The following is a 20,228-nucleotide window of genomic DNA, read 5'->3' as shown; positions in this document are numbered from 1 at the left end:
TGTGTGCACTGGGGTCTGAGGCCTCTGTAACAATAACTACAAGAATACAGAGATGTTACCAAACCCTGGTGACGGTGGCTCTATTTTAATGATAAATCTACAGCTTCATATAGAAATAATGAGACTGGGGGCTGGAGAGGGGGGAAGGGAAGAACAGAATGATTTCAGCCAATCGAAGTTGTGTGTGGAGAGAAAATGACAGACCATGGGGAATGCCCAGGAGACCAGCAGAGGATCTTAGTCAAGCCAGGCGAGAGGTGGGAGCCTCAGTGGCAAACCTGCCCATGCCTGAGCTTCTGGATTCCAGGAACAGCAGAGACCTCTGACTGTCCTAGCACACCTTGTTTGCCTGTTGCTCACCCTCTGGTGGGGCGTATGTTAGCTCCATGACAGCCTAGGCTTCCATCCAGAACAACCTGGGGATGCTGGGGGGAGCGGCCCTTGGGGCTGAAGATTTGCAATTAACAAAGGGCCAGCCTCCCCAGATGAACACCTCCCCTTCACGAGCCTTGAAGCTCCATGTTCAGTGGTTGTAAGAAAACAGCACAAATGCTCCAGGCTTTGCTACTTCAGACCACCTTGGGCACTGGGGCGGGGGCCAAAACAAGGAACCTGTCTGGTTCCACCTGCCAGGGCCGCACCTGATTCTCCCATACAAGTGTGAGGAGTACCAGGGCAGCAGCATTCATGGACTCCTGTGACATCAGAGCAGCCTCCCGAACCCACTTCTCACAGGGCCTCTCCTTCTACCCAGACTCTTGGTCACTGACCCTCCACTTCAGTCCAGACTGTGGGTCCCTGACCCTCTACTTCAGTCCAGGCTGGTTAATCTCTTTGCTACTCCAGACATAAACCATCTACCCAAACCATCTCTCTGTAGGAATGCACAGCCCAGGTCTCTCCCCACCACGCCTGGCTCTACTCACTTTCAAAATACTACTTGACTTTCTCCTCCAGGAAGCCTTCCCAGGTTAACTGCACCCAAATTCCATTTCTTCTTTAATAATCCTTTCCTTGTGCACCAATACGTAGTTTTGTTTGAATTAACTAAGCCATCTGTCATTCAACAAGAACTGCTGAGTTCTTACGTTTGCATAAAATGACACACTCAGCCCTGAGGGAGAATACAAGAGACAGTCAAATGTGGGACACAAGCCATTCCTGAGCCACTGGGGACTCTGCAAGGCATAAGATGACTCAGTGTATAAATGAGGGACCCAGAAAATAAATCCAGAGGAGTGATTGCTGTGAGAGCGGAAGGGCTTCAGGGAAGCTTTGAAAGGTGGATTGGTTTGGGCCACGCAGAGAGGTGGGGGAAAAGCCTGTCTGCCAGAGAAAACCTTGGGAGCAAAGGCAAGAGGCAGAAATGCTGGACGTGTTCAGCGACAAGAGGAGGAGGAGCTGGGGGCCAAAATGCAGCTCTAGGAATGAAATCTGGCAGGAATCTGGCATGCAGGAAAGATGGGAGCCGGCTGTGCTCATGTGCACCGCGCCCCACGATGCTGGCTGCAGGATTTCACGTACACTGAGTGCTCAGTCATTGCCCGTTACTAGGGCTTGGGCCTCTCTGGCCTCAAAATAATTCCAATTTTAGAGTAAGCCCAGGTAAAAGCACCAGCCTTTTATTACCTTTTCCTTTCCTTTGTCTGATTCCTCACCCCCCAGGATAAAGAGCCCACCCCTGAGAGCTGGCCTGCTGGAGAGGCTGTGGATGGGAGGGCCCCAGGGGCCTCACCACGCAGAACATTCAGTGCAGACAAACTGCGAGCAAGACAGAGAGTGTGAGCAAATGACCCGATCTTCTGCTCCAGAAACTCCTGGGCCCAGACTCCTCCTGCTTTTGACTATCAAGTTATATATACCAGTCCCTCCCTACCCACCTGAATTCTCCTTCCCCACCCAGGAAACCTTCCCTGGCTGTCCTAACTCTCAGATCTTACAGCCTCACAGTATTTGCTACTTTGCATCACTAGCTACTGCATTAAAGTTCCGTGGCTCAAAGAGGCTGTCTTCTGTCCCAGCCCCCCTTGCTCCCGAGTTCCTGGCACAGTCCTGCTTAGAAAGAGATGGAGGAGGATTAGAGTGGTACTGACTGAGGATGATGAGGGTGGCAATGATTTGTCCAGCTCCTTTTGGACGACCTGCCTTTTTCTGAAGCTGGGCTGAGGAAGGGGTGTGGGATGAGTGCAGGGACAGCCACGGAATTCTAGGATGTAGGAAGTTAGCATTCAGGGGAGGGGCACCCTTGGGCACGGACCGCACGCTCCAGGACTAGGGCTTTCATCGTGCCTGGAGCTCAAGTTACAGGAAAGGGAGGCCTCTGGAGAGGAGAAGGGAGGCTCTTCAGAGGGCTGAGTTGAGCCCTGCTTCCCACAGCCCCTGGCCCTCACACCTACCTCTCTCTGAGCACTTGGGCCTCAGCCTCAGTATGGGGGGGACTGAGCCGCTTTTCCGTATAGTCACGATAATGAAGCTGCTGCCTTACGAGCCCACAAGGGAAGAGCTGCACCAGATGTAAACTTCAGAGTGATTTATAAAGCGGAGCTCTTGGGCTTCAGGCGGGCACACAGCTGCTGTTCCAGCCCGCCCCGTCTGCCCGCCCTGTCTGCCGGCCCCGCTGCTTGTGCTGTTCTTGCGGATGACATTTCGGGAGAGCAAAAGTAGGGGAGGCAGTGAGACATCGGACAGGGCTGGTCAAAGTCAGCAGCAGCTAGGAGAATGGGCTGTCCCAGAGACCTTCTCTGGAGCAGAAACGGAGCCCACCAAGCTTTCTCTCTTTGAACAAATCGATTCTTATCCTTTTCCCACCAGAGTGGGGCTGATTCTCCCAGCCTCTCTCCTTACAAGTTCAGCCCATAGATATTGAGTATTGATTGTCCAAAGGGAGGGTCTGCACTCAGGGAAATAGTGCAAGAAATATCCCAGGAGACACTCAATCAGTTAGAGTTCAAGACACGAGACACAAGGCCATTGGTGTTTGGTGGCAACACCCCTGCAGGGCTCTCAGCTGTCTGGCTGGGCTTAGAGAGAGGCATGCCACCTACATCTGTGGGATGCAATTACACAGCTTCCTCAACAGCCACCCAAGGGACTGGAGAACACTGTCTACACTGGACCAAAGGGCTCTGGAGATGCCCTCTTAACTCTCTGTGCCAAACCTGTCCTCCCTCTTAAAAGCCAACTTGAGCCCCAGCTCCTTGACACCGTCATGGTTAATTCCAGTTGATCATGAACAGGCAAGCATCCCCTTCCCGCATGTGTGGATTAGCCAGGTCTCCCTTCAAGCCCCGCCCCCCGCCCCGCTCCAACTCCCGGACTGGCCCAGGCAGGCAGGGCCTAAGAGCAGGGGCTCTGCTGCATGGTAGTCACTAGTGCTGTCGTTAAGTACTTCCAGTCCCCCTTCTGGACACGTGGTAGGATTGCTTTGCCCGGCCCCCTTGATAGTAGGAGTTGCATGTGTCTTGCTTTGGCTAATGAAATATGAGTGAAAGTGACATGTGCCACTTCTGCATGGAGGCTTTAAGACGAGCACATGATTTGCCACATCTTCTTCCTCCTCAGGTGGTAACTATAGGGGCACAGGTCAAAACGGAGCCTCTGTTGGCTTGGGTCCCTAAGTAACAAGGAAGAACGGCCAAGCTGCAAAGCACATGTAACATGAATGAGAACTAAACTTTGGCTACGTTAAGCTACCAAATCCTAGGATGGTTTGTGGCTACGGCATAACCTGGTTTATCCCAATTAATACAGCCTGTTCCTGATTGCTCGTGCCGGGCTTCCAGCACACACCGAGGCCCTTGGCTCGCACTGCTGTCTGAGTCAGGCTACGGGCCTGGCCCGATCCTTACCCATGATTAAAGACATATATCATTTTATAGGTGGTAGACCTGAGGCCTGGCAGGTAGAGAGAACCACTTCAGAACATGCGATCAGAAGCCATAGATATGTTCCCTTCCCTTCCCACCCACATGGGGGCTCTGCTCCCTGCCCCCCCCCACCCCCACAACGTGGGCCCCAGGGCAAGGACTTCCCCAGAGTGGGCTGGGCTATTAGTCAGAGTCCCCTTCGTACCCTGAAGGGCAGAGGCCCATTCGTCTCTAGGGGTGAGGAGGATGCGGGACACATCCCAGTCAAATCCAGGACTGCAAGTCCTCAAGAAGCCCAGGGAGCAGGGCGGTACTCACACTGGTTGCGTACTGGATGTCCTTCCAGATGGAGGTTTCCTGGGACAGGTCAGAGGCCTCAAAGAGGTTGTCCAGGATGACCTCCCCGATCATGTCATGGCGGGAGAAGCGGTCAAAGTCGAAGACACTGAGATGCAGCTTGCGGTCAGCCAGCTCCTCATAGGGCACGGGGAAGTGAAAGTTCTCATCGAAGGTGGGGTTCAGGGTCTTGCGGTGCACCCGTGTCTGCAGCTTGCATTTGCGATCAGGCAAGAGGTAGATCTTGACGTAAGGGTCAGAGCTGCCACAGAAGTCCTTGGCGGGGAGGTCGAAGGCCTTCAGGATGCGCACGATCAAGGTCTCGTTCTCGTAGTCGTAGCGCAGGCTGAAGTTGATCTTCCCACAGGTCTTGGCCTCGGTTTTGGCGTCGTCCCCCTCCACTGACTTCTGCTTGTAGAGCTCGGGCTTGATGCGGCCAATGCTGGTGGGCTGCTCCGCCGCAGGGGGCAGCTCATTGCCGTAGTCCACGCTGGAGACGTGCATCTGCCGTGGCAGGTGGCGCTTGAAGGACGTGTGCCTGGCGGAGGGCAGGAGGGGGTGAGAGAGTGAGGTGGGGGAAGGAGTGGGGGAATGCCGGCAGGCATGGCTCGGGGCCCTGGCTCATCCTACCCCTTGTGAGGCCCCCTTTTCCTCCTGCCAGTTGACCCCCTTTCCCTCTGCACACACTCGGTGTGCGTGACTTGGTATATGAAAAGTAGTTGGAATGGAGCCTGGTACATAACAAGCTTCAGTAAGTGTTAGCCATTGTGATCATTATCATTTTTCCTGCTTTTCTGCTACCTGCTTTCTAGGTTTCTTTCCTGGTAGGCATGACTCTGGTTCCCCCATTAAACGATAAACTCCCTGACTGAGAAGGACCATCCTTTCCCACCCTCCACGTGGCATTCCTTCATCCCCACCACTACCATCCCCACCACCATAGTTAACATTTATTGTGCTTTGGAGTCAGACTGCATAGGTTCATTTCGGCTCTGCCACATTCTAGCTGTATGACCTGGGGCAAGTTATTTAACCTCTCTGTGTTATAAAATGAGGATAATAAAAGTAGTAATTGCATAGGATGCTGTGGGGGTGAAATGAATAAATACAATGAAGTGCTTAGAACAGGGCCAGGCATATACTAAGCTCTTCCCCCCCGGTACGCGGGCCTCTCACTGTTGTGGCCTCTCCCGTTGCGGAGCACAGGCTCCGGACGCGCAAGCTCAGCGGCCATGGCTCATGGGCCCAGCCGCTCCACGGCATGTGGGATCTTCCCGGACCGGGGCACGAACCCGTGTCCCCTGCATCGGCAGGTGGACTCTCAACCACTGTGCCACCAGGGAAGCCCTATACTAAGCTCTTATTATCACATGGATTCTTTCACTGGCTCCTCATGGATACCCTTATGAGAGTCATTAGCCCTATTTTACAGTTGGGAAAAGTGAGGCTCAGGAAAGGTGAGCAACTTGCCTGAGGTCAAACAACAAACTCTATAAACGTGACCCAGCACTTTCATCATTTCTGGCTTTCAATCTGAAGACCAGGCCTGCTTCCCTTTGGCTGGTCCCCTGGGGGCCTGGACCCAGGAATCCACAAGAGCCCCAAGTTTTTTTTTGTTTTTTTTTTTAACATCTTTATTGGGGTATAATTGCTTTACAACGGTGTGTTAGTTTCTGCTTTATAACAAAGTGAATCAGTTATACATATACATATGTTCCCATATCTCTTCCCTCTTGCATTGCCGCAAGTTTTTAACAAATACAATGCCTTATACCTGCACGTACCACATCATTGAAAAGTGTTTCTGAATTTGGAGTAGGTTTTTGTCATTATGTGGTGGTTGTTTTTTGTTGTCATTTTGTTTTTTCAGTTAAAGAATGCCATGTATACAATTGCTGTCATACGGGGAACGCTGTCAAAAGCTATCCTCATTCTCAAAGTGTTAGGAATCTCTTGCTTTATCTCCCACGCACTGCAGCCTCCATCTAGGAGGCTGTATTGACATAGACACATCATGAACTTCTCTGCCTCTGTGCCTTTGCATATTCTCTTCCCTCAGCCTGAAGTCTTTCCTTCCCTCCGGATAAGCCAACACCTCGCACCCACACACATCCCAGGGCTTACCACCTGCACAGCACCCCACCTCAAAGGTTCCCCTCTCCTGGCGCCCACCTCCGAGTTGACCACCCACCAAGGAGCACATCATCGGACATATTCTCCAACCAGAATATGCACATGATTATTTCTGGTCTCTGATCCTCACAGGCCGGAATCTCATTAATGTATTGGATCCAGGAATGTGGAGGTAGGGAAGGGAGGGGTCCACCCCTCACCTGGTGGATGACGCTGGCTCTGTGGTCTGTCGCTGCAGCCGTGTGTGACGCATGATGTGCTCTTTGACCGACCTCTGCACCTCGGCAGGGATATCTGGGGACGTGTGGCTGATCTTCACGGCTGCCTCTAGGAAGCCCAGGGTGTTGGGGTCTTTCAGCTTGTCCGCCATGTTGCCTCTGGAGCTGGGGCTCTGGAGGGCCTCCGGGGAGGGGTTAGCAGAGGAGGGGCTGGAGGCCTCCTTGTTCCTCCAGGGCATCCAGCACAGCTTCCAAAAGAGAAAGAGAAAAACTGCCACCAGGGCCACGCCACACACAATAACTACCACTGTGAGGAGGCTGACAGAGGTGCCTGCCCTCAGCCAGGCGGGGAGCGACAGGGACAGACACAGGAGGGGAGAAGCAGGGAAGGGTGTTCAAAGAGGGGCCACACAGAAGGGACAGAGACGGAAGAAGAGAGAAGAGTGGTCATGAGAAGGCTGCCCAGGTAGAGGAGGGATGGCTGTAGGGCTGATGCTCCGTATCCACCTTGTGAAATATCTGCAGCCTCGGGTTCACCTCGGTCTGATTTCTCCAGCTTTGCCCCTCCCCCCACCGCCAGCTTGGGGAGCACCTGGGTTGCCTCCCCTCCCCGTGGGCACGTGTATGGGGAAGGGAACGTAATTTAAATAGCAGCCTAAGCAAATGTGCAAATTCGTGAAGCAGTCACATTTGGATGCTGTTTGAATTTCTATTAGAGCTGTTACTATGGCCAGATTTACAGCAGGGTTGGTTTTGCAGACAGCTCTCTTCCTCCACAGGCTGTGGGGCCTCGGGGACCCTCATTCCCTTCCCTTACCCGGCGCCTGCCAAGCCCACAGCAGGAGCTGATGTATAGTTAGTAGGTTGACTTGAAGTGAATGAGATGGGGCATAATCTCCTCGAGGAGGGGGATTAGGTCTAATGCTTCTGCCGTACTCCCGGAACTCTGCACACAGTAGGCTCAATAAATACTTGTATTAAGTCGGAATCTGATCCACACAGTTGACTTCAAAGCTAAATACAGATGATTCCGATAGCTGTCCTTTCCCCCCATTCCTGTGGCTATGTGAGAGCTTTGCTGTAAAACTGAATGTCGCGATTCGTTCAGAGGCAGGCATTCACTGTCCCACACCCAGCCCACCTCTGCCCCCAGTAGGATGCCCAATACCCCAGGAGAACTGTGAAGGATGCCTCCCTCTGGGAGAAATTAGTAAGCAGGCTTCCCACCCCACCTTTAGGAATGAACCTTTGAGCCCAAGGCCTCTTCTTACTCTGAGATGTCAGAGGCCTTGAACCAATGATGGGTTTGCACAAAGGTCACTTGTAGACAAGCCAGCAGAGGAGGCTCGCCTGGCTTACATGATGATTGAAACATTGAGCAATTCCGTCATCACTATCATCATCATCACACCAGATTTCTGGCTTCTCTGGAAAAGGCCTGAGGACTTGCTAACTGGACCTATGCTCCCGCATGGTGGGAACTGGCGATGCCCTTCGGAAGGCTGCGTGCTCACCAGCTGCTCTCCCTGTTACCTGCCTGGCCCCTGCAGGCCTGTGAGTTTGTAGTCTCTGGATTATCCTGTCCCCATGCCTTAAGAAGGTTGGGATTTAAGATGAGAAATGACCCTACAAGTGAGGCTGTGCTTTTGCAGATGGGAGCGGTGGTCCAGAGAAGGGACTTGCCTGGGGTCACAGGTCAGACACAGAGCCTGGACCAGGGTCCAGATGTCCACTGCCCAGCCTGAGGCTCATTCCACTGTCCCAGACTCTTTGTCCCTGATTAAACTATAGGCTACTATAGCCCTGTGTTTTTTATATTTGTCTGACTCAGGGCTCAGCATAGAAACTGACACATGAGAATGAATGAGTCAATCAATGGCACATAAAACAGCTGTCATTATCTCTCAGCCAACATTTACTGAGCACTTGCCATGTTCCAGGTGCTAAGCTAGACTGGGAGTATAGAGATGCCCAGTCCCTCCTTGGGGGATCAAGAGTACTCTCACGGCACATGGGCCCCCGTGAAAGCTGTCCCCCATCCAAAGGCACCTGAGAAGGAGGCCAGAACATCAGCCACCCTCTCTGGGGAGTTAGCACTGCCTCCCAGCTCCCTGGTTGGAGGGTACTGGCCTTGACCAGCTACCACCTTCAGGAATAAGGGATGAGAGCACAGGATCCTCAAGTCCTTAGCAACCTACTCCAGCCCCCAGGTCCCTGCATGGAGACAGCAGAGTCTTTCCCCAATATAGGAACTGAGGTTAGTCCACCAGAGACCGCCAGGGACCAGGAAAACTGACTCCTATTTAACTTCTAGACTGAAGATCTGCAATTATGGTGTGCATGCATCCTGGGAGCACAAGAGAAAAAATATCAGATTGCTTAATATTTATTTATTATAATAAATAAATAAATATTTATTTATTTTTATTTATTATCTTAAAAATAAGAAAGCAAAATTGTAATACACAGGTTGACAGTAATAGGAATGATACCATTTTATTGTTGGATTTAGTCAAGTTATTGAACATTACTATGTCCAAGGTACAGAGCGCTTTTTATGTATTCACTCATTTAATACTCTCCAGTGAAATACGTAAAGATTATTATCCTCACTTTGCAGATGAGAAAACTGAGGCACAGAGGGTTAACTAGATTGCCCAGGGTCACACAGCTGGTAAGTGTTTGGACTGAGATACAACCCAGACACTTCAGCTCTACAATACCCCCTCTGTACGTGTGTATAGAACGTGGGAACAAAAAACACATATTGGAGGTATTAAATCAAAATAATTTTTGCTGTTATGAGTTCATGATCTAAATGGTTTGAAGACTGTGTTTTAGGCCTGGATCCCCTTGGGGTTCACCAGGAACGCTACCACAGGTATGGGTGCCCTTATTCTAAGCATCTGGCCATCTCTGGGCCCTCCACATCTGTTCTCTGTTACAGCTGTTCCGGGTGCAGTCTCTGCAATATGGGTCACCTTAAAACAAAAGGTATTTCTAGGGTTTTGCTTTCCTTTGATCATACATCTTGCTTGCTCTGGTAATAATTAGAATTTTAATGAGAAAGGGGGAGAATGGGGGAAATTCAGAGAGCGGAGAGTGCATTTAAATGTTCAGCCTGACAAAAAAACTGAATTCATAAATGAAAAGAGAGGTGGAGGAATCAATTTTTCCTCCGTGTGGTTGCTATTTTGAATGCGTCTCCACGTGACCCCCGCCCTGGCTGTTATTCCCTCGGAGACGTGATTAGGGAAGGCAGAGGTATGGATTATTGGGAATTGGCACCCCGCGCTCAATACTGGTTATGTAAGACCAGGAGGCCCTTCCTCTGCCTGGAGAATCTTCTTCCGGGATATCTCGCAGGCAGGCAATGCAAGGAGAATTAGGTCCTGATGCTGAGTGGGTTCACCCGCACAGGGGAACAAGGTGGTGAGCAAGGCTGGTAAGACCAGAATTAGGCCAGGATGGGTATGATTGTATAGGATTTAGCCCCTTTAAAATCACTACATGTGGCCTTGAACTCAGCCAGCCCGTGTAGCCTGGCTGAAGGTACATAATGGCCCAAGGGCTGTCCAAAGGCCCAGATGACCTAAGATATGTGCCTTCCTACCCTAGGCCTGCTGGGACCAACCCACCAGGATGTGTTGCCCTCTAGTAAATCACAGGTGCATAGCAGCCTTCAAAGCCTTCTTCCCACTCATGTCTTGTTTGAACCTCAACCTTATGAGGCAGATAGAATTTTGACGGGCAATTCAGCCACCTTTTGAGTCCTGACCCAGTGCTCTTCATATTTATTTGTATTCTTCCTCCCTGCCTTTTTCCTTCTTTATTTCCCCTTCAGGCTGGAGAGAAAAAAGCACTGCTCTAAAGTCAGACTGGGCTCATTCAATGTCCATCTCTACTGGTTTTAATCTCTCCCAGCCTCTGTTTCCTCATCTGTAAAATGGGTACAGTAATAGTATCTACCTCATAGGGTCATTGTGAGATTTAAACGAGATCAAGTGCATCAAAATTGCTCAGGACAGTGCCTAGAATGTAGTAAGCCATATCATAAATATTTGCTATTTTTATTAGAATTATCTAGCTCTGCCCAATATGATTTTGGACATCTCCTAGTTCTGAAATTTGTTTAGTGGGCAGAACACGTGCAAACCATGAACACTAATAAACAGAGGTAGCTTTAACTTTATCATTACAAACTAGGAACCGCCTTACTAGTAGAAATAATATAACTATTTCATATATAGCTAGGTGTCTCTGTATCTCAAGGCATAATACATAATATATCAAAGATCTCACATCTCCAAGTTTTTCTGTCAACACTCATTTGCTTGCTACTTGTTCAGTTGTTTTGTCATTACTGTCACCAGCCAGCTGGTGAACAGGAGCAAGCTCCAAAGCAATGAGAAGAAATTCATGGAAGAAAAATGTTCAACCGAGAACATGCTCCGCTTTTGCAAAGTCTTCTTGGAAACTGGGGGAAAGAAGTCCGTTACTCAGTATTAGGTGCAAAACATCTTCATGGAGGTATCAGAGGAGACCAGTATTCCATGGGTCCCTGGTTTGGGAAACCCTGTTGGCCAGTCACCCAGCAGCCTCTGGGAGAGCGAATAGCTGTGGAATTCGGCTTCAGAAACACACCCAGTGACCTGGCGCTGTGCAGGGCACGTGGCTTCTGGCCTGGGCTGGGGAAGTGGGCATCACTGGGTGCTCAGACACCAGGCAGACATCTCAGCTGAGCACCAGTGCCAGGATGACCACAGAGCACACCCGCCCACATTTCTAATTGCGTGACCTTGAGCAAGTTACTTAACTTCTCCAAACATTGGTCTCCTCTTTTATTTAATGGGGATTCTAATTATCCCTACTTCACAGAATCATTGTGAATATTAAATAAACTAAGGCTTTGAGCACAGTGCCCAATACATGGTGAATGCTCCCAAAAAGTAAGCTGCTATTACTTCTTCCTGTTTTGTTTTGTTTGTGTTTGTCTGTTGTTTGTTTGTCTGGTGGAGGATAATAGTTTACTGGGTACAGGAGGGACCCAAAGCTTGGCCATCTGAGGCAGGGAAGGGGACCCAGGACCAGAGGGCAAAGCACCTGAGAGACCTCAGGCTCCTTCTTTCCTGGGAAGTTAAGGTCCCCTGAATGCCATCAAGGCAGGACCTGCTTGTCACCTTAAGTGAGATTGTCTGACAGGGGTGATGGCTCATGGCCTCCCTCTCTTTCTGGAAAATGGCAAGCTATTAATTAGCAACCCAGGGCTTTCTTATCACCCCAATGACACTTCTTTCTCCAGAGACAGAGCCCTGGTGCCCCGGTGCCCCCTCCTCTTCTCTCCACCCACAGTGTTAGGATTTATCAGCAGTCCTCATCGCTTGCTATTGTTTCCATTTTTCTAATGGGCCTCCATGTCAGGAAGATCCATTTTGTAATAGTAACAGACATTCTCGCTAACAGATTGTAATTGAAAAGATAAACTGGGGAGAGGAAGTGAAAAGAAAGGACCATTTTCCCTGCTCCCCTCAAAGCTGGAGAAGGCTGGCTTCAGGGTCTGGGGCTGCTGATGGACCCTCGGAAACGGGCAATGCCAGGCTCTGCAGAGCAGGAGCTGCCTTGGCCAAGGAGCTGCCATTCAGACACAGATGGAGAGATAGACCAGCACAACCCAGAGACCAACCAGCAAGAAACTCAGAGGCCCTAAAGCCTGGAAGGAGCAGCGGGTAGTCTGGGAAGGGAAAAGACTCTGGGCAGAAACATTACTGCTAATACTAGTAATAGTATTTGTTATTTATTTCTACATGGTAAGTACTGTGGCCCTCAGTGATCTCATTTAACCTTCACATCCTCCCTAAGAAATTCACCTCTCAAAGATAAATTAACTACGTTTAGAGATGTTAACAAAATAACTTGTTCAAGTGTACCTCAGTTAAGTGGAAGAGCTGGTATTTGAACCTGGACTTTCTGATGCCAAAGCCCAGGTTCCTGAGCCAGGCCCTTGAGGGGTCTGAAGGCTGAGCTGAAGAACTACAGAGGAGAAGCCTGGGCAGAGAAGCTAGAGAGGTATTTCTTCACTATAATCAGGAGAGGGTGGGTTGCATAATCTACTTTTTGGCCTGACCCTCTGAACCGGGGCAGAGCCCCGGGGACTAGGATTATGACCAGCCTCCCCATCCTCCATTTCTTTCTCCTCCCCTGGAAGATGCAGACACTACAGCCACCAGGCAAATGACCAATGGCCCCTGGAAAAGTCCCATTCAGAGATGTACCTGAGAAATACCTGAGCGTGTGTGTATGTGTTGGGGCAACAGCGGCTATTCTGTTCTGAGGCTCACAGGCGTTCTCCATTAATAATAAGCTCTGCTGTGGCTTGTAAATGTATTAGGAGAACGTAGTATAATTAAAATGTAGGGTTGGGGCGGGGGGGAGCAGAAAGCCTTGGCTTCCTTTCCGAGATCCAGGCCGAACTACCAATGGGGATAATTAGCAGAGTCCAGACAGAGAAGGAATTAATGCTCTTGGAAAAGCTGTGATGAGGAGAGACAATGCTGGGTTAATTACGGCCGCACCAAGCTTTATGACCGGGAGCCTGTTTCCACCATCATTAGGGGATTCAGGGATAAATCAGAGACTAATGTGGAGTGTTAGAGCTAACAGAGCATTGGCGTTAATTTAGCAATTATTAGTATTTTGGCAGATGGTATAACTGTGCCTTTCTGCCTGATTGGTCAGGGCATGCAGCCCCTCTGAATGGGGCAATCAAGCCTGGGGTGATGGGGGGAGAGGCAGACAGAAAGCTTCATTCTTTTCCCTCTACTCCCCTCTCCCTGTTTATACCTGCAACTAGTGAGAAGAGAGGTCTGCCTGGGTCCTCTGCCTGGGTGGAGCGAGAAAAACAGTTCAGCGCCCCGCACAGAGAGAAGGGAGGGATGAGGTAGTGTCAGACACCTGGAGCATTCAGGGCTGGATGCCCTGCTCACTTCTACTTTCAGCCCCTCTGCCTTCAGTTCAAGTGTGGCTGAGTCCTTCCATTTTTAGAGGCTTCTTTTCCTAAGCTGGACCAGCAGGGGTGCCACTTAGCTGGGTCAGGACTTTCTCTTAGCCTGCTGCGCCCCGCTCCAGACAGCCCTACAGAGACCAAGGAAACCTGGCCTGATCCACATGCCTCAGTCTTACTCCTCCTTATTTTCAGTCATACATCATATCCCAACTCTATGGACAAGGAGGACAGAGTAACATTAGGACAGTTAGAAGAGAACACATCTTTTGTACAGAGCTTGGAGGGATGCAGCATTCTGGATCTACCATCCCCACTCTTGAAGTTTCCACACAGAGAGAAGAGAACTTCTAGACCTGTACATCCAAGGGCTCTACAACCCCTAGATACCGGACCCTGGTTCTAGAATTGTAAAGTCCAAGACACACCGTAGTGTCCGAATAGCATCACCATGGGTTCTAAAGGATTGTGGATTGCACCTTTCCCCAAAGAAGGCAAAATCTGCAGAATTCCTTCCTTCCATCAAGGAGTGAGGGAGTGACTCACTCAGTTATAGAAACAGGACTTTTGTATTCTGATGAAATGCTGTGCATTTAATTTGGCATCACAAGCAGGAAAAATACCTGTGCTGCAAAAGGCCAACTTTAAAGCCAGGTGGCTGAATCACAGAACATCTCCATAGTCATTAGAAAAGTGAACAAACATCACATGCATCTCATGGCCATAGGTAAGCCGGAGAATAACCATTCCTGCCTACCAGTCTGGGAGGGGCAGGGCAGCTCAGGCTCTCTCAACAGATTCCTGCATTTTCTGGAACAACTCTGTACTTCTGCTCACTACCTTGAGAACCATACAACGCAGAACCCATGCTACCCACACTTAACTCTCTGCAACTTGGCTCATGGAAAAAGTTTATTCACCTCCATAAGGCAAATGACATAAAGAAAGGTGACGAACTGCCTGCCAGTTTCCCCTGGGGTGGGGTTGTGGGGGTGGATATTAAGAAGGAGGGCAGACCCTTTACCTTTAGAGTTTTTTTTTTAATAAAAAAAAAGATGGGACTTGCTTTCAGCTTGGACAGTTTGTGTAGAGATGTTTCCCAGTCAGGGTCTGATTGAGATTTCCTGTGCAGTTCCTAGCACAGACCTTGGCATATAGGAGTGTCCCAGTAAATGATAACAGAGTCTGAATCTCTGTTGTTGAATCTCAGGGTGTTACTAGAAATCCCATGAGCTAGAGACTTAGAGAAGGAGTGAAGGCAGGGGAAAACATACAATGGTAAAGGGAACTGGGCATGCTCTTGCCACTTGCATTTTTCATACAACTGCAAATGAAAAGATGCAGCGTTTCTCTGACTGGAGAATCTGGACCCAGACAGTGGCTCTGGGATGCAGGGAGTAGGCTGGGAGATGTGATACCTGCGGGCCCTGGTCCCGAATACCACAGCATCTCCCCAGACGCCATGCTCCCCTAAACCCCCAAGATCCCAAAGCCACACTCAACCATTTTCTTTCTTCTGCTTTGATCAAGGGTGTCCTTCGGCCTTCCCCATCCCTTTCAGCCCTCCCCCGCCCCAGCTTGGCCCCAGGGCTTACTGAGACTTGTGATTCAGCAGCCAAAGTTAAAGTTCCCCAAGGCTGACAACTCAACCTCTCTTTCTGAAGCAGCCTGCAGGAAAGGCATACTGATTCATCTGGGCCTGCTGGCTCTCACCCCTCAGCCTTCTCTCACCCGCAGCCTGGCCACCCAGGTAGGTACCTGTCATTCCAGACTATGGGGTGTCCCTCTGGAGTCAGAACACCAGTGCCTCCCTGTATCAGGATGTGCTACACACATATGCCAGCCGCCCCCCCCCCTTAGCATTTCTGCCCTAAACAGACAGGAGAAAGAGCCTCCATACCCGACGGAACTCGACAGGTGAGTTCTCACCTTGAATTAGCCCCTTTAGGATCGGAGGGGTCAGAACCAGCATTAAGGGCCCCACTGGAGATGGATCACTGGAGGAAAGGATGGAAGGAGCTGGGGAGGCAGGAAGGAAGAGACACCCTGACTTGGGGAAAATTGTGTGTCTGTTGGATATAGGGAGCTGGGTGGTGTAGATGGTGAGGGCACGGAGAACCAAAGTCTGATAATACTTGCTGGGCCTAATTTGCTCAGAGATTCTTCAAGAAGAATCAACCTCTTCAACCTCCATCACTGTACCACCCTCTAAAAGTTCTTCTGCATGTCTAACCTCAGTCCCTTCTGCTGCAGTAATCGACCCATTGATTAAACATTGCCAGGGCCGGGGAGAGAGAGAGAGAGGGAGCAGCGCCCCCCTACAACCTACACAGGGCCGAGGTGGGCTCCACGCGCCCCGATGCTGGACAGAGCTCCACCTCACGCACACAAGCCTCCCCTGGCCCACCACCCTCTTCTCTCTCCCCCATCCCCCAGCGGCACTGTTCCTAACCTAGGACCTATCTGTATCTCCGATCTCTAACCTGTGAAAACAGGGCCCTGGAACCTGCGGCCTCTGGGGAGCTTACCCCACCTGTACCTCCCTCCAAGAACCGCGGCTTCCGGTCCCAGGAGAAGCGTGTGGAGACGAAATTCCCGCCTCTCGAGGCCCCCTCCTCGTTTTCCCGCGCGGGTGGTGCGCAGCCGCGGGGCGACCCCAGCGTACCTCTAGGCCCAGTGCCACTGGGGTCAGGGCCGGGGTACAAGGAGGGGTGCAGTCTGCGGAGCCAAAGGAACCCCGGCGCCTTGGTCCCTGCAGGATCTCCCCACCCCCACTCCGCATTCTCTCGAGGCTTCGCACTGCTCCCAGCCTCTCCCCGCGCAGAGGGAACGCGACCCGGTACTCCCTTCCGCCCAGGACCCTCCAGACGTCGGGATCCGGACAAAGGAGCCCGGCTGTAGCGGGAGAGCGCGGCCGCGCGGCGCCGGTGAGGCAGGTAAATACCCGCCACCGGCCGGCCGCCAAGCTGCCCACCCACCCGCGGCTCCGGCCGCCAGGGCGCGACACGCCATTCCCGCTGTCGCGACTCCCGGGAGACACCGCAGCTGTGCGCCGGGCCCGGGCCCTGCGGGGCTCGGGCTCCAGACTCACCGGCTCCGGCGAGCTCGACCGGCGCGGGCTCCCGCCTGGGCTCGGCGGCCGCCTGGGACTGCGTCCGGCGCCGGGTCCGCACCGTTCGGGCAGGAGGCGCCCGCTTGGCAAAGTCGGCAAGAGGCACCGGCTCAGTCGCGCACCGGCCCCGAGTCCGAGTGAGTCAGAGAGAGACCGAGGGAGCAAGTTATAGGGGCGGGGGGTAGGGGGTAGGGTGCTGAGACACCCTCCCCCACCCCGCCCCCCGCCCCCCAGCGGAGACGCAGAAAGCCACTCGCAGCCGGAGACACCCGGACACAAAGACCTCGTGCCAGCCGCAGATCCAAGTTTCTCCCTGAGAGACCCAGGGGGCTCGGGCCACGTTCCCCGAGAGAACAGATAAACTAACGGACAGACCGACAGACGCACCCAGGGACGTCGACACCCCCGAAGAGACGAGTTACTTCCTCAGCCGGGATGTCCCTGGTCTCCTGCTCGCTCTATAGACCCCTCCACTGGCAGATTGCCCGCAGAGCGAGCAGAGAGACAGGAGGGAAACTGAGGCTCCTTGGGGCGCCGCGTCCCGGGAGCCCGGCTTTCCGCGGGGGTCCCGCAGAGTCACACAGGAGGGGGCAGTGGGATTCTCTCCCTCCCGGGTCCCCTTCACGTCTCTCTGCTTGCCCTGCAGGCGATGGGCCAGGGCACTGGCCGAGGCTGGATCCGAATCCAGAATCCTGCGCCGGAGTTCTCCATCTAGGTTCCGGGGTTCCCGGGGTTGGGGCTTTGGGGAGCGGGGACAGCCAGGGCGAGAATCCAGGAAGGGAGGGGGCCTCGGCTTTTCTGTTACCTGCGTCGGCAGCGCTCGGACTCCGCTCTGGGGGCTCTAGCTCGAAGCTCCGACAAGTCTCCACGTCCAGCCCGAGAGGGGGCGGCCGAGCCCGGCACAGCGAGGCCAGGACCGCGAGCGCCGCCTGGCACCGAGGCTCCCCGGTTTCCCACACCCCGCTCATGCCCTGGATACCCCAGCCCTCCAAGCAGCCGCCCGAAACCGCGCCGCGGCCGGACTGGGGCGGGGCAAGGCGTCCCCAAAAAGACCCTCCCCGCAGCGGCCCCCTCGGGCTCCGTTCGGCTTTTAATCACTTCCCCGCAGGGTCTCCGCCCCTCACGTGGCATCCCGCAGCAGCTGGCAAGTCTGGCGCCTCACGGCCGCCCCCTCTACACTCAGCGACCAGTCTGAGTCCGGGCGGTTCAAGGCGGGGGAGCCAGGTTGTTCTGCATCCTGGAGGGTGCAACACTCGGAAAAGAGCCTGGGATCTGGCTCCACATTCACGGCCTGGTGTGACCTTGGGCCTCTCTGAGCCTCAATTTTTCCTCTCTCTATAAGGGGTATAATAATTACGAGTGTTTCACGGGTTGACTGGGGATATAAAGATAGTGTTTGTGAAAACACTTGGTAAATTGCCACATGCCACACAAGCGGAAACGAAATAGACAAACCTATTACAGAAAGAAGGATGACCCCGCTGGGGGTGGGAGGACCTTGGCCAAGGTTCCTGATGGGAGAAATTAGTCAGACTTGGCCCAAGTCGCAGCTTCGAAGACAGAAAACCGTAAGACTGCGGGGCGATGCGAACTGCAAAAAGACTTTCTGAGCCCCGCAATCCTGAGGTCCGCGGTACCCGCACGTTGCTATGGCGACGGGAGGCAGCGGCCGTCTCTCTCCATGGCAACGGGAAGGGAAAGTTTCTGGCGAATCGGAATGGGGGGTGTTTCAAGAGGGCTCTCAGTTCCCGCCAGACCCATCTCTCCGCATCCGTGCAACACCACTGATGTTACGCTTGCTATTAAGCGTAACAAGGTCCAGGAAGACCGAAAACTAAACGGGAGGATTGAGGCTAGATAGGGCAGAACAATTCCCTCCAGGAATCGTGGCGTGAGGTCCAGGAGCAGATTGACTGAGGGGCTCCTACGCGCCTCACTCAGCCTGGATGTCTGTGGAGAGCCACCGGGTCGCGGCCCTGAGGGGGCCCTGTCACAAAAGTCTTGCGTCATCAGCTGGTCGGCGGGTGGGCCTCTTCCTCTGTGCGGTTCACCTGAAACCCCAGGCTCAGGTCCCTTTGCCTTCCCGGAGCTGGGAAGGAAACTTTAGCTGGAGCCTCTGGAAGCCACGGGGCTGGTGTGTACCTGGGTGGCGGATGGAGGAGGAGGGTCTTTCCTCCTAATTAACACGCTAATTGGAAGTGGCTCGGGAGGTGACTCGCGTTCCGGAGGCAGGAGATTCGGAGCCCCAGCTCCTGGCGGTGTCCATCGTGCTCCATCTGCACCAGCCGCGCTAGCCGACACTTGACTGCCCTGGGCATGCCCTGGGTACAGAGGGTCAAGCCAAGGCCTAAGAGGACCGTGGCCTAACTGGGCGGTTTTTCCTCTCCCCCATGTGCTTCCTAGCTCTGTCCGTGGTGCTGAAGGCCCAGTTGGTGCGACCGTCGCGTGGGCACCCCGTTAGGGATGGGGGGTGGGGCGGGCAATTGCGGTGGGTTCGAAGCTTCCACCCTGACTTCAGGAACTTGCGACAGGGGAGGGCTAGGAACTCAGGCAGGAGGGACTGAGTAGGCATGATCCCAGCCACACAATGCAATCCAGGCTGCCTTCCTGTGGGAGGTGCTCAGCTGCTGTTCCAAGAACAGGTGAGGCTGTGGAGTCCCCATTCTCCTCCCAGTGCTCTTAGAACTCACCTGAGGGGCCCAGAGGCCCCATCACTTTTCCCTCCACCACCCGATGCAGAGCTCAGTAGCTGGGAGAGACTGGAGCTCAGAGGCCCCTTGTCACACGCTCATTAGCAGTTTCCGAGGGGGTTGGTTTGTGTTTATGTAAAACAACAAATGGAGAAGAACCGCTCTCTGCCCATGTTTATGGCAACTCTCACTCCGCGGCGATTTCTCCCTCCCCCTCTCAAATTCCCGGGGAAATTTGCAGAACAAAGCGCCTTGTGTTGCCTTTGCAGAAAATGAAAAAACACAGGTCTGTTCCAAGGGCCCAGGCCCCTGATGCAGGGAAATCAATATTTTGCTTTACAACGAGTGGGGGAATTTGCATCTAAACTGAAGGCAAAGGAGCCTGTTCGGAGCAGAGCAGGTGGTAGGAACTGAGAATTAACAGATAATTTCTCATTGTTCCAGGATTCTGCCTCCACACTCGGCAGGCGGTTCTGCAGCGTCTCTGGTGCCCCGGCAGCAGCTCCGGACCTGGCATTTCTCATCCTAACGGGGAGAAAAAGGTTCTGCTCTGACAGGGCTGCGGAAAGGGGCTGGGGCTCCCCAGTCAATAACGATTGAATCTGGATTGTGCAAGTGACTGTGTGCCTGTGAATGAGAGAGAGAAACAAGAGAGACAGAGACCGAGATAGAGATAAGAGACAGAGACACCTGGAGAGGCAGAGAAGGAGAGAGACATACAAAGAGACAAATAGAAGAGATAGATTCAGAGAGCAGAGAGAGACAGAACTGGCATGCATGTAAAGGGATGTATAAAGGGACACTCATTCAGAAAGAGAGATAAAAGAGAAAGGTGGTTTTTCTTACATTAAGAACAAAGCTTTGCCTTAGTAG

At 52.6% G+C, this 20,228-nt stretch overlaps 1 protein-coding gene across 6 annotated transcripts in view; it reads right to left on the bottom strand.

Moving 5' to 3' along the window:
* Nucleotides 1-17,747, bottom strand: part of SYT6 (synaptotagmin 6) — a 58,422-nt gene extending 40,675 nt beyond the window's left edge. For 5 of the 6 annotated variants that reach the window (XR_009564342.1, XR_009564343.1, XM_030869344.2 and 2 more), the window contains exons 1-3: nt 17,471-17,747; nt 6,536-6,884; nt 4,185-4,740 (exon numbers count right to left, since the gene is read on the bottom strand). Coding sequence is in view for 4 of the 6 variants with exons in the window: in XM_030869344.2 (XP_030725204.1) it covers nt 4,185-4,740; nt 6,536-6,884; nt 17,471-17,633 (1,068 nt within the window). In the remaining 2 variants the exon portion in view is untranslated. The remainder of the gene's footprint in view (nt 1-4,184; nt 4,741-6,535; nt 6,885-17,470) is intronic. The other variant, XM_060300996.1, reaches the window with a different exon arrangement.
* Between the last annotated feature and the right edge of the window lie 2,481 nt (nt 17,748-20,228).

Source organism: Globicephala melas, chromosome 1, assembly GCF_963455315.2.
Source record: "Globicephala melas chromosome 1, mGloMel1.2, whole genome shotgun sequence".
NCBI lineage: Eukaryota > Metazoa > Chordata > Mammalia > Artiodactyla > Delphinidae > Globicephala > Globicephala melas.
This window is presented reverse-complemented; position numbering and strand designations above follow the sequence as displayed.